Raw genomic sequence first — 18,294 nt, forward strand, 5'->3', positions numbered from 1 at the left:
GGAAAAAAAAATATATATATATATATTGTTTGTCTGAATCTTGGATCCAGCCCTGAAGGGTTGTCAGCCATCTCTTGGATTTTTATAGCTTGAGAGGAAAATTGTGGGGATTTATGGGGAAAAAGGAAATGTGAATGAAAGATAAAAGCACCCCACCCAAGCCAGAATCATAAAATGTCCCGAGTTGGAAGGGACCCACAGGGATCATCAGGTCCAACTCCTGGCTCCCCACAGGAGCACCCCAAAAACAGATCTGCCCTGGGCAGCCTGTACCAGTGCCTGGATAACAGACATATTTAGAACTGATCCATTTGTTAGAATTAGTGTTCTCTGTTGCCTGTTTGTATTTTTGCTAACTTTTTAGCTGATGCCTGTGTTCTGTGTAGAAGTAAGTCTTCTTCTGTAAGTCTAAGGTTAAAGCTTCCTTGTATTTTTTCTGAGTCCAAAACCGTCTTTAACTTCATACTGGGAGCACTTGCATAATAGAAGCAGAACAACAACATAGTTCTAAACTGGAAAGCCTTTTTTTCTTCTTAATTTTATACAGTAAAACTACTCAACCTCACTTTCTTTAATATAGCACATCTGTCTAGATACTGCACACCCATATGTGCTTGATTTCAGGCTGTATGACTGTAGCACAAAATTGCTTACCTCTGCATTGCAGTGTACACTAAAATGAAATAAGTTTGATACAATCTTTGGTACAATTTTGTAGGTGTTGTGTTTTTTCCTTGTCTGTCAAATTAATAGAATTTGCTTACTTTGCATAGTGCGGTTGCTTGCAGCTCAACTTGAAAAAAAAAAAAAAAAAAGTCGAATGCCTGTTGACCTGGAAGTTGTATCAAAATACTTGGTATTTGCTGCTGCTGCAGACTGAAGGGAAGAGCTGTACTGTGCTTCCCATGGTTCTCTATAGCTTAGTTGAGCAAATAAATCTACAGAAAAGCCATGGACAACTTGCATGCATGTTATGATAATGAGAAACTATCATGGTAATCTTGATTGCTAATATTTTTATACAAAACAACATAGCATTTTATCACTTTTGCCACAGGTCGTCACTTTGATGCAACTTCTAAATTACATTCTAACAAATTTTGGTTAACTTTCTGAAATGGGTGAATTTCATTTAGGATCTGTTTTGGACAGCAATTAATTTTATGATTAAATTCTGTGTTATTTTGGAGTCTTTTTGGTATATATATCAAAATGAAAAGACAAAGAGCTGGGTACACTGGGAAATGTTGTCAGCTACTATGGATGAACTAATTTGTACTGATTATTCAGAGCTTCCTCTAGATATCTGTAATGCCTATATAGTTATTTTCTAGGCTTTGCTGAAGCTATTTCAATTAAGTAAGAACTTGCATTCAGCAGAGAATTACTTATAGGCAAATTTTGGTCATCATTCATTACAAGAGTTAGAGGAAGGAAACAATGAATATGGTTTTAAACATGAAACCAAACAGTTAAATTTGAATGAAAAGGATCAAAATGATAACTTGGAAAGAGTTCAAATACATCAGAGAATTCAAACTTTTACTGTATTTCCATCATGTTCTACACTTCCAAGTAATGCAGATAAGTATCTTTGTTGTGGTTTGTTGTCAACACTTAGCAGTTCAGACACTACAGTGAGTCGTCTCAGTATTAGACCAAGTGTGATTTCGTGCCTCCTCTGTAACTGTGGGCGTTGTTTTTTTTTTTAATTTCTGGTACATATGTTTTTTTCTGTTTTGTTTTGTTTTTTAATAACCAGCACTTAAAAACCAGGGCTTTTCCAGGGAGAAGGTGCTGCAGTAGTAGAATGGTAATGAGACCGTAGCTGATAAACCTAAATAGGAGTTTGAAATTTGCCTGTTAAGTTTACTTTTTTTTCCCTGCAGGTCTCTTAACATGGACTTTGAGAATCAAGACAAAGAGAAAGACAATAGCAGCGCAGCTGGGTCTTTTAATGGCAACAGCACCAATAACAGTAAGGGTTAGCTTTACTCCTTATCTTTCTTTCATCACTTCAGTGTGTTGCATCTTCTTTTGTTTCATCCGGTCATGTGTTTCATGCTTTGTAGATTCACCTGATATAATTGAACTGTTTTGTCTAGGCACTTGACATTTTGCTTTGCACTAATACTGCTATCTAGTTCATGCTCATGGAAGCTAAATTTAAAACATCAGTGTAATGTTTCCATAATGCATAGAAATTGCATGCTGTGCAATTTGTCAGGTCTTCCTGGAAATGGAAACTGCTTTATTTTTAAAAATACGGTTATGGAAGGGAATGTAATTTCTCTTTGTCTGCTCTTTGTCACTATGACATGACGTATTAGCCTGCCTGTAGACAACTAAAGGTTTAATCTCATGGTATGCTAATGAATCTATAAGGATGATTCAGCTTTATCAACACAGAAATTGAAGTATAGATTTCACGTGGCTTTGGGTGACTCATTTGAAATGGACAACGAAGTATGTGTCTACACACAGTCTATTCAGAGTGGGGATTAACTTGTCAGCTCTTATGCGGTGATTGTCCCCTCTCTTACTGTAAAAATAGATTTCAGACAGCTTGGCCATTTGAGATGCACTGTTTTGCAAGCAAAAACATACATGTGAACAGTTAAAGAGAGTGGACTGTGTTGTACACAATGTGCTGTAAATTCATGCCTGAGTTTAATTTAGAGTAATTTATGTGGCTATATTCTGAAACTAGAATGAAGTTTCAGCGTTTTCAGAAAACAAGACTGGGATATGTGGGCAGCCCTGCACACAAAACCTTGAATGCTAAGGTTGCTTTGTTTAAAATGAGAAATACAGCTTAAAATTACTAAATAATAACTTACAGGGTGTTGAATGTGTCATGCATTTTTTGCTTTTTGTTTTTAATTCAGTGTCTTGCAACTTACATTGTTGTCAGATGACCGTTTCCGTTGACAGCTCAGTTACAGAAAGAGGTGGTTAGTGATTCAGCAATGAACAGTTGAGGCTATGGGAATCTGGGAAGTAAGAGAAGACAGTCTGGGGTTGGGGAACGAGCACATTAACGGGATTAGCTGTCAAAATGATCAGAAATGAAATGAAGAACTTTGACATTTTACATTGCACGCACTAATTCCCATATGCTAGGGTGGTTTGTAATATGTCATTTCTTGTTTTTCTCTTGGGGAATTGAAGGGCATGTGAATAAATTTTCTTTCTCAAAGCAGGAGGAACTAGATCTAAGGCACAGATTAGAACATAGGAATTTCTGTCTTAGCACTGTTCTCTCTGGACTGTCTATATTTTACCATTTTGTGTCACACCTCAGTAACATAGAAATACCATGACTTGAGTTCTTCTGCTTCTTATTTTTAAAATGTATTGTGATACTTATGTTTGAGAGTAAGTCCTTGATCAGAAATAGTAAATGACCATGCAGTGTAAGCAACATGTTCATGCTCATTGTTCAAGTTCTCCTTTTTATAAAAATGGTGAAATACAGCAGAAATTAGTGAGTGTATTTCGCTTGTGTTTGAGGCTTTTTGACATCCTTAGATACTCTGATAACTGTGAGTTGTAAGTAACCTATTACCTAGACAACTTGCCACTCTTCTACAGGAAAAGGTCAACGCACATTTTTATATGCATACACACATGCTTACAACTTGTGTGTATGTATATACTTGTGTATGTTTGTGTATATGTTCATACATACATATATAAATATTCTGCTTAATAACGTAAAAGCTTATTCTTAGAATCATGTAACTGGTAAAACACTGCTTTATACAGCAAGGTCCAATTACTTTGGGATAATACAGTGATATTAGGCTGGTTTTAGGTCTCACTTGGTTCTGAGTCTTGTACTAATTTTGCATCAGAGGCACTTCAGATACTAATCAAGTGACTGGTCCAGATGTTACCTGTCATTTTAATGCTGTACAGGTATAAGTATGTCTTGTATGGTTCCTCCTGCCCTGTCACAATCAAATGTAAATACAGCTACAAATACTGGTTAAGTATTAGTATGATTTTGGAGGATAGATGGTCTTTCAAAGCCTGATCTTTAGTTAGTAATTCCAAAAACTCATGGTGAATTATAGTAAAAAGCGTCCTGTCCCATTATTAATAACCTGTGTAGCCACTCTGCGTGGTTGATTCGGGGGAAATAATCAGAATAAAATCCTTTAGTATCTCTGCACTCTTTAAAATTGCTTCCAGCTATTAAATGTAGGCATGAATTTTTGTTGGTTTTTAGAATAAAAGGTGATTATAGTGCATTCTGATCTGAGTTAGCAGTTTCATAAACAGGTAGATGACTTGGGTGTTTTTCAAAAAGTGCCCTGTGTTGGTAGGCTCGATGTTATCTGGTGATTGCAATCAGTGATACAATTTGAGTGCATCACTCAAGCAGAGTTTGGAGCTGTACCACCCTTTGCATGAGCTAGGTCAGCCTAATGCTCTGCAGCTCTACTGCTGATCAGGCTCTTCTCGTGCTGAGCGGTTAAACTGAATCTTTGGATGCTCTCTTCAACGTGTACATGTGGCTTAGGGTAAAACATGGCAAATAGATCATGTGCTACATGATTCACAGTCCCTAGCTAATGTTAATTTTTAACTTATCCACTCTGTCTATGGCACAAGAAAAAAATTCCAAGATCTGTTTTCAGCTTGCCGTTCTTGAATTGCCACGAAGCCGGCGTGTTGGTGTACACACCCAGCTGCTGCCAAAGCGCTGCTTGGCTGTAGTAATTCCGTGCTGGCTGCAGTGCCTGGGTGTGGCAGTGCACGAGGACCTCAGCGTCGATTTCTATTGCACCGGCACTGAAGTGAAGTCTATTGTTAAGGGCCTGAATTAACATTGGTGAGGACAGGCTTTCAGAATGTGTGTGATAAGAAGTAGCCCAAATTAAACGTCACGTTCTTTCCTCCACAGGTATTCAAACCATTGATTCTACCCAGGCATTGTTCCTGCCGATCGGAGCATCTGTGTCTCTCCTAGTTATGTTCTTCTTCTTTGACTCAGTTCAAGTTGTCTTTACAATATGCACAGCAGGTGACTAAATTTTCTTCTCTTTGTAATAATTTGAATAGAACAGAAAGCACTGATGTAATTAATTGTTGGTGATAATTATAATGTATGTCACAGTACGTATTAAGCAAATTAATTGGTTTTCATGATCGTGTTTTCATATCTCTTTAGCTATGAATAAAGTGACAAATATTATTTGAGAAGTATTTTCCACTTAAAATTTTGCTAAGTCTAATGAACTATAAATTGCAGGAGTCTTGATAGATGCTGGATGTGTTATTTTAAGTAAATAGTTCACTTGTTATAAATCAGTACTCAAAACTGTTCATGCTATTTCATAACGCAGGTACTTCGTAGGATCATAGCATAATTCAGGTTGGAGGAAAGCTCTGGAGATCATATCCAGACGTCTTTTCCTAGTTTAATTTTGGATTTTGCACTTAGACAAAATTTTCTTAGTTTCAAGGATACTTCGTGTCTCCCTATCATTTTCAGTATTATTCTCTTGCACTGCTTGAATTTAGAACAAAAATGAGATGATTGTCTGCAAATAAATTACGAGTCCTCTGATCCTGTTTATTATTATTTACATTTTGTCATTTAAATATTACGACTTTGATTTTTGGAAAATTTTAGCCTTTTGATCTTTCTGCAGCTTTCCCAGAGACCAGCTGCTGTTCAGGGAAACGAGATTCTTTTTAACTGCTCCAAATGTGCAGAAGCTTTTGAAAGTTGTCCTTAGTTCACACGCTGAATCTGTGAAGACTTTTAAACCCTTAAATACTTCTCTTCTCCTATTTCATGTATACACAATGCATGCTTTTCCCTCATTATTTAACTCCTGAACTCTGCATCCTCTCCAGCCTCTGAAACAGGGCTGATGGCAAGGGGTGAAATCTAAATCTCTCCTCTGGAAATGAATCTTGAGACTCCTGCCTCTAATTGTAGTGGCACGCTCTTGCTGGTACTACTCTTACAGCTTCAGCCTCTGTCACATGCATTCTTCCCTACTAAAAGTAGATCATTACTTCAAATAAATTCTAATATACGCTAGATACTGGTGATAAGAGAAACTTTATGGCAAGAAAAAAATGTTGATGTCAAGCTTATTGCTGCCTGTATTTCCAGAACGACCCTGACATTTGTAACTTTGTGACGCTGGTGGCATGTAGTGCAACTGCCTTGTGTCGGCTGGAGCACGGTACAGGTTTAAGAGGATTGAGCCTACTTGGATTAGTGCCCTGGGGTATCTTTATTCTTGAGGCTGTGTTTATGATACTGTTTCTCTGGTCTTGCATTCGAGGGTGTCATTAAGCACAGAGGACCTTGGCCCCAGGAGCTCTGAACTTTGTGACTTCGGAGGCTCCAGGGCTGGGCTGGGGACCTGTGGCTGGGGGCTTGGCCCCTCCGAAGCTGCAGTGGTTCTGTTTGGCATCCTTCTTTTTGTAGATTTTAGAGGCTGATGTGGGTGTGTGCTTTTGAATTATAGTTGGTGTCTGGTTTCTTAAACCACTCGTAAATCTGACTGCCTCAAAGGTTTGCCTTTGGGGAAGAGTCGGGAGCAAGGGAGGACCCGCAGGCAGGCTGAGGTGCAAGGAGCAGGCAGAGCTGGAGAGCTGGCGGCTGCCTGTAGACGGGAATTAAGCTGAGGGATTCCCAATCGAATGATGGGTGCTGAGACTGAAGGGAAACAGAAACACCCAGCTGGAAGCCTGGACAGTAAGGAGCGAGATTGGATACTCCTAGATAAATGTGTCCTGGTGTAATTACATCTGAATTCTTGTCCGCTCTGGGAGAGCCCGGCTGCAGGCAGCGGTGGCTGAGAATGCCAGGACAGGAGGTACAGGGTCCCCTGATGAGCAGAGCTTGGGGGGAGAAAGGGAAAGACACGTTTCAAGGCTGAAGAGGATCGGTTTGGGTGAGAAAGGGTCAGTTCAGCTGTGATGAGGCTGAGCGGGGCACAGGGCAGGCAGGCAATGGGGTTGTGGGATGCGGGGCAGCAGGGTCACGGGTTTTACTCTTGGCCAAGCACCTCTGAGAAGGGTCCTAGGCAAACCCACGCAGAGTTTCTACACTCTTCATTCTTTCTCTACCCATTCTGCTTTTTTTAATATTTCCTTTCTGAAATATTGATAGAACTGTGAGTTTCCATGGTGCTGTTTGCTGACACCTTTTTTTGGTGTGAATTTATTTTATCTTCCCCCTACCAGAAGGGGTAGAACTGAGAGGTGAAAAGATGTGGTTTGACCAAACCAGTTTTTGTCCAGTTGGCTCAAGCTGTGCAATAAAGAGACTGTTTGATTCCTCACCATCATCTTAGCTTGAGAAAAGAAAAAAACAATAATTCCTTCTAAAAAGCAAAAACGAAGACCGCGAGTTTTTAAGGAATGAGTAGAGAACAGCATCCAGAAAATGTCAAACGATCCTTCTGTTTTCGTGTTGGTCTGTTCTTTCTACAGCAGTTCTGGATGCTGTGTGAGTGCTGCTGTGACATGTCTGTCTCTCCAAGCGCTCAGTCTTTTAAACAGCCCTTAATAAAAGTTCAGTGCTATTATTTGAAAAAAAAAAAAAAAAAGGAAAGAAAAAAAAAGGAAGGAAGGAAAGAATGATTATAAATACCAGCAGTTACTAAACGTTTTTACAGATGTTTGGGTGGAATAAATATGCTTCTTGAAAAAAAAAAAAAGTATTTATGGAAATAGTCCTTTTGGTTATTTATGTGGTTTTATCATTTTCCCTGTTTTCAAAAACTTAAAGCACTGCATATTTTACCAATTCTTAAGTTGTAATATATTTCAGTAGTGAGTAAACAGTTATGAGTAAGAAGGGAGAAAAAAGTGTCTGAGTTGAAAAGCCAGAGAACCCCTTTATTATGCTGCCTTAGTCGGTTGTATGTTAAAGAATTTTAAAAGAATCTCACAACCAGTTTGTAGCAAGTTCTTACGTTTTTGTTGACTCCTAGAATGTTTGGAAACTGTTTCTTGCTGACATGATCATGAACAGCTTTGAGACTGATTTTTTTTATTTTTATTTTTTTCTTTTTACATTTGGAGGTAGGAGCATTTAATGCCTTTGAGAGCTTTTATTTTGATTGCAGTTTGAAAGCAGTAGAAGTTCTGCAGAAAACCTTGGAGTCTAACTGCTCTTGCTTTAATAATACTGCAGCATATGATAATAGGACATTGTTGCAAGAGCTCTTTCAAATTGGTGGAACTTGTGTACTGTAGAAATCAGGTCTGAATGTACTAATATTACCTTTTCTTCCTTTTCTAGTCCTTGCAACAATAGCTTTTGCTTTCCTTCTGCTCCCGATGTGCCAGTACTTAACACGGCCTTGTTCGCCTCAAAACAAGTAAGGACTTGAGAAATGTTTTGTTCCTCTTCTCGTATGCTGTATTCATTTCTTTTAATGAGAATTCTTTAACAGAGTCTTTGGTTATGAGCATTAACCTCGGGGCTGAAGTTCGTGCATATTTTGTGTGTGTGAACACTGTGTTTCCACTTTGAAAGGAGGGAGCACAATTTCTGCAAGTCACGCATGCTTGCCAGCCTGGGAAATACAATACAATTGCAGGAGACTGGATTTCCCAACAGCAGCATTTAAGAAGTTTGGGTTATTTGGGCTGAGAATTCAGTTTCAGAGTTAGTACTAGGTTTTAATGTTTGTTAACATTGAACTATGGATGTTAATGCTGGTTTTTCAGGGTTTGTAGTTATGCTGGTGAAAATGACGGTTGTTAGAGTCATATTTTGAAACTAATTTTTTCCTTACCTTGTGACTGGAGTTCATGCTCCAAAAAGCACTGTCATAGATGGTACTAGGAAATACCATTCATACTAATGATTTTAAGAGAGGTGCCAGGATTTACAGGTTGGTTTTTTTTTTCCATCTTCGTAGTTCAGGCTTTACACACATGATTTGAATGTGAGGAAAGCTTGTATTTTGTTGCTGTTTCGGTACCTACTTGTGGCAAAGGAACTTCCCCTCAGTTGTTCTTGGCGTCTTTCATCAGCAGTTGAGCTCTGTTCCGGTAGCATCCATTTTCTGTTCTTTAAATGGAAACATAAAAGTCTTGCAGCTTATGTTTACATGTTGTTCCTAGGATTTCCTTTGGCTGCTGCGGGCGTTTCACTGCTGCTGAGTTGCTCTCATTTTCTCTGTCTGTGATGCTTGTACTTATCTGGGTCCTCACTGGCCACTGGCTCCTTATGGACGGTGAGTATGTGAATCAAGGGATTTGACTACAAGTTTGTGCCTGTTCTGACACATCCAGTCACCTGGTGATGATTGCTGAAATTTGCTGTTATTAATGCTTTGCTGGATTGTAATGTTTGTGGTAGACTCCCTGAGAACAAGCCCTGTCAGAAACACGCCAGGGTAATGTTCGGGACACCTGTTTTTCTGGTTTGGAAAAGCTTCCGAGGAATTGCCAGAACATCCATGAGAGATGATCTGCACTCATGTGGTGTACGGTGAATTGCCAGTTTTAGTTAAAGATGTGTGGAGACAGCAGTTACTTATGAATCATAACTTGGTCTCAACAATCTGGTTAATTTTTGCTGTGGGTTGTGTTGGGTTTTGGTTCAGATGATCAAATAATTTGTTGTGAGACAGTTCACAGTAGCTAGCTGTCTTTGATCTCTTTGATGCTTGCCAGTTAGGATGGTGAGATGGGTGAAGCTGGCAGGCATCCAGTTGGCTTGAAGGTGTGATTTATTTATTTTTTTCCTTCTGGTTGAACTGAATTTACAGCTTACTGTTCCCACAAGGAGCTTTCCTCCTCCCCTCCTGCCTTCCAAATCTCTTGTGCTAGCTCTGGCATTCATTTAATCACATGGCAAACTGATTCAGCTCACTAGAATGGCAGCGTACTCTTTTGCCAGGCTATTTTTCTGCTGCTTGCAGTGAGGTGAATTGGATTGTTGTGCAGTCAGGTATGTGCTAGATTTGGCAAAAGGTAGGTGGTGAGAGGACAGAGTGGATACGATAGCAAAGGGATGAAGGGGTAGCCTGGAGCAGGACCTCCACTCCTCAGCAGTGTCAGGCAGCTAAATTGTCTGAAGACATCTCGTGAAGTGGCACCCTGAGGTGGTGATTGCTTGAGGAAAAATAGCTGGAACAGCATTACCTACCCTTGAATTTGCTTCTTGTGATAAAAAAGCCTATGTCCTATCAGCTTTCTAGCTCCTCCTAAATGAGATGGCAGCAACAAGTCCTTAGCACTGGAAGCTGTCATGGCACCTTGAATATTTCTCTTGTATATGGGGATTATGTTTCATTCATGCTTTTTGCTGCTGTAAAGGCTCCACCTGTTATATACTAGGGCATACCTTATAAAATACTCAGATACTAAACAGAAAAATGTGGGTGGTGTTTGGTTTGTTCAAAGGAGACTGGTCCACCATGAAATCAAGGGTGCTTGTTGCTCTGCAGCAGCTACGCAAGTAAATGTAACTTCAAGCGTGGATTTTGACACAATCTGAAAAGACTTGTCTACCCTGAGAAGCTGACAGAAGCATTGACTTAAAATAGTTATTTTTGTGAGCACTTCACTCTGAAATAGCGGGCTGTGAGGTAATTGCAGAGTACTGAACTGGCACAGAGTGGCTTCTGGGGTTTATTTCTCTGTGGTTGTTTATGATTTATGTGTAGCTTTGGAGTATTTTATGTATTTTATATTAAGTGAGATTGTACAATATAGGTAAGCCTCCTTTAGTTTGTTTAAATGCAATTACACCAACATTTGTCAGCGACATTGAACAGAGAACAGCATTTATTGGCATTCATCAGAGGACCGAGTCTGCCAGTTTACTCCTCGTGCTGTACTGCTGCAAGCGGGATCACGTCATCTCTGCCTTTACCCTTCTCTTCTCTGTAGCTGCATACTTGAGACCCCAATTCACCTTGTTTGGAGCGAAGCGTGGGCAGGAGGTGGTGCTGGGTAGCACACGCAGGCAGAGCGCTCGCTAGCCTTTGAGGCTGCGTCTGCTCACGGCGCTGCGATCCAGCTCCTCCCCTGCACGCACCGTGTTGATCTTCTGGTTCGCTGTCAGCAGAAATGAAGCAGATGTTGTGAACGTGCCTCGCATCGATCAGGCTGCTGGCTGGAGGGAGAAGTGGGGCAGGGCTCGTTGTGCAGTTGGTTTTTTAGGAGAGAGTATTTCTACTTCAGGGCTAAGTAAAAAGGAAGAGAAATAAATACTTACTGGCCTTTTCCATTTCCTGCAGAATCAAGGTACAGTGCTTCCTGCCAGAACAGCCTTTGTTGTGCGAATACCACAGTTCCCTCATCTCTCCAGTAGCTGGTCAAACTGTTTCTAAAATCTAGGGATGTTATCAGATAGAATGACAAGACGTTGTCTCCAGCAGGTTGCTCTGGCCTGTGATGATGTACATTCATGGGTCTTGAAATGCTGGTTCTCAGAGGGGACGGGCTGATGACAGAATCATCAACAGTGGTCGCTGTCATCTGGTAAAACCCGCTTAGAAGCTTTCCTAAATAGTGGAAATATCCAGAGATGAAAAATGGGAATGCAGTAGATTTAGGCATATCCACCCATAGCTATGGGGTGAACTGAAGAGTCTGGGATACCCTGGGAACTGCTACAGACCTTAACTGCTGCAGCAACTGGGCAGAAGCTGCTTCATGATGTGCATTCTTATTTCTGCTTTTAAAAACACGCTTTGAGAGCTTTGTAGATATGTAATTAGATCAGAACTTCAGCACCCATTTGTTTCAAAGGCCAACTGGTGGCTTATGGGGGAAGTTTAAGCCCTGCCAGTTTGCATAATGCTTTGTAAGCGAGAAACCACAGCACCAGAACCTCAGTAGTTTCATCTGTTCTGGCTGCACTAGTGCAATAAGACTGAACAATACACTGCGTCTGAGAGTCTCATCACATATGCAAGAGTATTGTTAATCCTCAGAATATCCTTATTCCAGAAGAGTGTGCTTGCAGGGACTTAGAAGTCAATCCATTCACTTGATTGAACGTTAACCCTTTCAGTTAATTCTTTCATATTCAGCTCTGAGGAGCAGTGGAGCAGCACTTCGAACTGAGCTGCCGTTTGCGCAGCGTGCTCCCCTTCTCTCCTCCTCTCTGACTTAAAGTGCATTTCAGTGGAGATGTGCCTTACGTAGTTTGTCAGCACCATCCACAAACTTGGGTATGGTTGACTTTGTTTCTAGTGTGATTACTGAATTTTTTCATTGGAGAAGGAAGCTGGCTTTGTTTTTACAGAAGCACGTTGGTGGCTTGGCTGCACTTTGGCCTGTATTACTAGCACTTGCTCTTGGGCATTCTGGCTTCCCTTTTGTTTTTTGAATTTACCAATATTTCTTAAAGCAGTTGCAAAACTGCATGATAATTATTGTGTGCATTTCACTGTGATGTAAAGGAGTTTTTTCCATTCCCTTTTAAATCCAGTACTTGCTTAGTATGATGGAAGCATGTTGCATGTGTGCCCGTGTCCATTTCAGTGACACAGAAATTGAGAGTGTGAACAATAGCTAAAACTCCACGTTGGTTAAAATATTCCCACTTCTAGTTAATTATAACCTGGAAATCCTCTCCTGAATATAGGCTAGCTTGAGCTATTATTAGCATTGGCTTTAGAGAAATCTCTTTGATTTAAGACAGACTGTTCCCTTGTATTTGCTCCTCTGCCAGACGAGGTCTGTAACTGAAGGCTATATTGAATTACTGAAAGCAGTTCTTTTTCTTGCTGCTTTGCTGTGTCAAATTTTTTAAACCTCAATAATTTGCTTATGTTTTATAACGAGTTGCAATTATGCAGCGTGATTTAGGGTACATTTTTATCTGAATAATCCTATTACTTCATTAAAACTAGCAGCCATGCCACTTAGAGTTACGTTAAGCTTGTCAATGCAAAAGGTAAGGTGGGTTTGGCAAAGTCCTGGCCAGGATACAAGCCCTGGGCATTGCAGGTGGCCACCTGGGCAATTGCTTCATGGCAGCTTTATCTCTTGAATCTGCACTGAAATGATTCCGTAGTGTTTTGGTGTAAGAACTCCACATCTTACAGATGAAACGCAAGAGTAATACCTTTTTACATTTCCATAATTATAGTGTTAGAATGTTAACTTGTGAGCTTGGCGGCTCAAGCTGTCAGGCTGGTGGGCTTATACATAATCACTCTATTTTCCCTAAGGTTTCACTTGGTCAAAATAGGATCTGATTTTTTTTTTTATGAGTTCTATGGCGTGTTAAACGAGTGAATTTTGTTTAGAAATGTCTGCGTACTTAAGTGAAATCTGGTCCCAACAGGGCTCCGTTATTCCTTGTAAACATATCAGAGATGAAAGATTTTGGTTTGGCTTGTTTTTTTCTCTGGGGATTTACTTGTAGCCAGTTGAAATGTATTTATTGTCCGATGAGTATCTTTGGCATCTAAGGTTAGGCTCAAAGAAGCAGGAAATCACAAATATGTGAAAACTGGGATTTTTTTTTAGTGTGACATCTTAGTTTTCTACTCTGACAAAATATATAGGGAAGTGGATTGCAGCTGCAGAGAAGGGGCTCCCCCACCTCCCCTATCTGAACATGCAAGTTACATTTAAGGTTTAATTTTGCATTGCACGTGTCTGATCATGGAAGAGAACTGACAACGCTGAGCATGCGGCAGCAGTCAGGTCGGCTTGTCGGTCTGACTGAAAGCTAGGCCCTGGGAGAGAATTTAGAAGACTTGCCTGCGTTTTTTTTCCTATTGTTGGGTAGGCTACATTCCTGAATGTATTTTGTCTTTTCTTAGCTCTGCTAAGAAAGATTTCACTATCTGGAAATATTAGAAAATATACTGGAAAATAATCTAGTGTGTGTAGTGTTGCAAAGATGCAAACAGGTTTCTTTTGGGTGTTTTTTTGGGGAGGGAGTGTTAGCTTGATTTTGTCGTTGTTGCTTTTTTTTTCTTTAATGCACTAATTATGTACTTGCATTTGTAGCTCTGGCTATGGGCCTGTGTGTTGCAATGATAGCCTTTGTCCGGCTGCCGAGCCTGAAGGTTTCCTGCTTGCTACTCTCCGGGTTACTAATTTATGATGTCTTTTGGGTAAGTGTTTTGTTTTGTTTTGCTAAAACTGTTTTCATCCTTTGTATTTGTAGTTGGCTTTGGGCCATTTTTACACGAGATGTACCAGTATGAAATCGATGAGCTTCATTGCTCCATTCCGAGAAGTTGAAGTCTGCAGCAGAATACAAAATGATCTCCTCACTAATTACTTAACAAAAGCAGAAACGTGATTAGAATATTTCAACTTTGGCATATTGTAAGAAAAAGTTAGACCTCAAATTTTGAAACCTTGGCTGCAGATCAGAATAAGTGTTTCCAGGTAAATGGGGAGCCTTATCCAGGGTCGCGCGGTACGTGCATGCCAACTTCTGATTAGCAGCGGAATCTGCAAAATAGAAATGCAAACTGATCTATAGCCAGTCAAGTTGGCATAAAATCTTACAGCAGTTTTACAAGAAACCTGACAGAATGATGTCCTTTGTAACACTGAAAGGATTTGGTTTTACCTTTGCATAACAGCAAGCGCTGATTCAGGAAGGCACTTGTTGACAGCTCTGGCAGTGAGTCAGTTTCCCAGCACGATGAACTGTAGTGTAAAGGCCTATTTGAAATAAGTGTTGCATCATGCATTTTATGAGTGAGCACTGTACTCTCTCTTCTGTCTTCCAGCTTTCTCATATTTTCAGTGCTCTATTACCTGCCTTTGCTGGTGCTTGTAATCCAGAGAGATCCTTTGCTAAAGGATCTCTATCTGTTGATCGGTATCTTGATATCAGACAGTATATTCCAGTTATTCTTCAGGATTAATAGTGTAAAAAATTTCATCTGATTTTTTTACAATACATTTTGTTTTTTGTTATCAAACGTAGAGTGTTTGTGTCTGGAAAAGTAGATAACATCCTTTCTTTCCTTGAATAAGTGAAGCACAAAAAAAGCAAGCCATTTTGAATAGCTATACAATTGCAGTTTGTCATTTTTAACAATTTCCTTGTTCCGTAGGTCTTTTTTTCTGCCTACATCTTTAACAGCAATGTTATGGTGAAAGTGGCCACGCAACCAGCTGATAATCCCCTTGACGTTTTATCCCGGAAACTTCACCTGGGACCAAATGTGGGTAGAGATGTTCCCCGCCTGTCGCTGCCTGGCAAACTTGTATTTCCAAGGTAAAATTGGCAGTTCTTTTACAGCACTATATAAGAAAAGTATTTCCTGACTATACTTTTTATTGGCACTAACCGTATTGGGAAATACCAGTGTAGTTCCCTGTTTAGTCACTCCTCCCTCATGATAAAGATTTGTAAAATAATGAGTTGTAAGGATTGGATGCTTTGCATTTGCTGTCTCATAGCATGCAGATATGATCCTAATTGGGTTAAAAAGTGGCCCGTTCGGACCAGGATATGTTTTTTGACATAAATGTGAGTTCTACAATTTAACGGTCACTGTAGTAGTATGACCTAATGCTTAAAAGCAAAAAGAGCTTAGGTTTACTATAACGTTAGTTGTGATTAATGCATAATTGTGGGACAGGAATTAGAAACTGATCTAAGCAACAAAGGTTACTGGGTTAAATGCTATGTCGGAGGGAGATTATTCCACATCTCTCTGCTTCAGGGGCTCCTTGATGTTTCAGATTTTGAGCTAGATACGTGTAGGTCTGACACAGCAATAAGCTCAAGCACTTCAGAAGTCATGCAGTAGGTTAAGTTGGCTAATTTATTCTTGTTTCTTTAGAAGTTGGGGTTCTGAAATCGCAGGGATTAGGAAATTATTCTCTGCAATGATAAAAACAAAACGGTTTGGTTCATTCTGTGACAAATTAAGTTGGTATCATTTCATGAAAAAGATCTTGGGTTTAAGATAATGGCTGGCTTTAGTTCTTAATCTGCTTAGCAGTTGGCTGTTTTCTGGGAATCTGATAAAGCTGTAGGTTTATGTGCATTTTGTCTGAATTAAGCCAAAGATCAGAAGTCCATAAACTGACTTACTGTCACATATTAGAGGTGATCTATTTACACTAGAAGCGCAGTGTTCATCAGTGTTAGTCAAAGAGTTTGGTAAAATTGTCGGCTGGTACCTTCCTCCCATTCACATGTAGAAATATGACTGAAATACCGAGCTGATGGATCTTACATCGAGTGACTTACAGCAAAGAAGCTTAAACACTGCTGGTAGAAATAAACAGGTTTGGAGCAAAGTGTTATTAGTGTCAAAATAGGTTCAATTAAAACTGAGCTGGAACGGTGATGATGTCACGGGAGGAAAAATCGTTAGCAGCAGGTATTTATGTAGGAGCTTCTACTACGTAAAAGGTGGCCAGTAGAAAGTCAGCCTGCGCAAAAAAAACAAAGCTCAAAAACAAAGTGGAGGTGTCTAGAGCGTGTCACCCTACATACTGGGCACAAACCCAATCTCAGTTGCTCTCCAGTTCCACAGGCAGCCACTTCTCTATGCTGGGGATCGGAGATATTGTGATGCCGGGTCTTCTGCTCTGCTTTGTCCTGCGTTACGATAACTACAAAAAACAAGCCAACAGTGATTCCTGTGGTGCCCCAGGACCAGGGAACATCTCTGGACGTATGCAGAAGGTCTCTTACTTTCACTGCACACTTATTGGATATTTTGTAGGTGAGTAATTGGTTTAATATGGGTAGCTGCTTAGTGAGCAGGAGTGGGATTATTGTAGTAGGTTTAAAAGGCGATGAAACAAAGGGTGAAGAGGCTTTGGGAGACTGCTTGGTTATGTTCTTTTTTAATCTTCCTCTCTTGGTTTTCAAGAAAAACTCTTCTAGAGTTCTGTTTTAAATTATTTTTGGTGTATTTTATTTAGAGGATGAAAGAGGTTATCAGTGTATTTCTGTGAGCAACTTTTTATACCTTGCTTTACTAGTACGGAAGGTGTCATAGCTCACAGCTGGGTTATGCAGAAAAATATGGGAGTTTCTAGATGGGTTATGCCGTGCAATAGTACATCTTGAGAATTCATTTTACATATTTCCACCATTTTTGTATTCTAATGTTAATGCTTATGATCCTGTGACATTTTTAGCACATGCAGAAAATTGTAAATGGCCACAACTAGAATGCTGTTTATAATTTGACGTAGCCATCCCTTTCCTCACTAACACAAAATAGATTTTCCCCGAAGGTCAGGATGTGTGTGTGCATATCCGGAACTCGTGTAGTCCTTTAGAGGATGAAAAGGAAAGATCGTCTCCTGCTTGCCTCTCCCCCTGTCATCCCCTGCCTTTCCCCTGTATGTTCCTATTGGGCACGTATCCAGGAAAAGCATTCCTGGTGTGTACAGTCCTTTCTCGCAGCCCCTCATTTCTCAGGCGAGGGGCCTCAGACCAACAGTCTCGAGAGGTACCGGTAGTGGAGGAGCACGTAAACCAATTTGGCGTGTGCTTTCAGCTTCCTCCTCTTTGCCTTTTGTTATGTTTGTGTTGTGTTATTATTAGCTTAGTTTTTGAGATTCAGAACCGAAGCAAGTGGCTCAACAGAGCCTAATACTAAAATAGAGCAACTTCCCTTTTTGCTTGTTTTGTATCTCTTCAGGGAAAGCTAAGCACTAGCAGGTAACTTTTCCGTAGACTGTCTTAAAATGGTGGGGAAGGAAACCACCTGTGGATGAAATGATAGAGAACATCCATGTGCTACTAAAGATATTTATAGGCACTTTTTTCTTTTACAGGTCTATTAACTGCAACAGTAGCTTCTCGTATTCACCGGGCAGCCCAGCCTGCCCTCCTGTATTTGGTACCTTTTACTTTATTGCCGCTCCTCACCATGGCCTATTTAAAGGTAAGATAGGGTTATATATTCCTGGCAGGAAAATGGGGGTCAGCTGGAAGCGAGTTCAGTGCTCGTGCACTGGGCACCGGTTCTCACAAGGATGCTGCATGCCATTGCTCCTCCTTAACAGCCGCAGCCAAGAACTAAGGTACTACTGCTGCTGGGGAGGATCTTCATTTTGGAGGACTGAGTAACAGACTTGTTCCTGAACTAGAAAATAATCTATGCATGTAATACTTCTGAGCTTGTTTAGTTTATGTTTACTTGTACTTTAAGTGTTGTTTTAATTAAATAAGTGAATTTCTCCTCACCCAGCTGGTTCTGAAAGAAAGCGTTTGCGCAAAAGCTGAATAGGGAGAGGAGAGGCAGATCCTTATTTACCTATTTCCAGTCACCTGTTCTGAAGTCAGATTTTAAAATATTAACCTTTACTGTTTCAGGGCTATTGTTGAAATACACA

At 40.1% G+C, this 18,294-nt stretch overlaps 1 protein-coding gene across 3 annotated transcripts in view; it reads left to right on the forward strand.

The window, feature by feature from the left end:
- Window positions 1-18,294, forward strand: part of SPPL3 (signal peptide peptidase like 3) — a 57,415-nt gene that overhangs the window by 37,584 nt on the left and 1,537 nt on the right. For 2 of the 3 annotated variants that reach the window (XM_066978618.1, XM_013173703.3), the window contains exons 3-10: window positions 1,890-1,984; window positions 4,913-5,032; window positions 8,282-8,360; window positions 9,112-9,224; window positions 13,972-14,078; window positions 15,039-15,202; window positions 16,468-16,667; window positions 17,734-17,843. In XM_066978618.1, coding sequence (XP_066834719.1) covers window positions 1,890-1,984; window positions 4,913-5,032; window positions 8,282-8,360; window positions 9,112-9,224; window positions 13,972-14,078; window positions 15,039-15,202; window positions 16,468-16,667; window positions 17,734-17,843 — 988 coding nt within the window. The remainder of the gene's footprint in view (window positions 1-1,889; window positions 1,985-4,912; window positions 5,033-8,281; window positions 8,361-9,111; window positions 9,225-13,971; window positions 14,079-15,038; window positions 15,203-16,467; window positions 16,668-17,733; window positions 17,844-18,294) is intronic. The other variant, XM_013173704.3, reaches the window with a different exon arrangement.

Source organism: Anser cygnoides, chromosome 17 (assembly GCF_040182565.1).
Source record: "Anser cygnoides isolate HZ-2024a breed goose chromosome 17, Taihu_goose_T2T_genome, whole genome shotgun sequence".
In the NCBI taxonomy this organism is placed as follows: domain Eukaryota; kingdom Metazoa; phylum Chordata; class Aves; order Anseriformes; family Anatidae; genus Anser; species Anser cygnoides.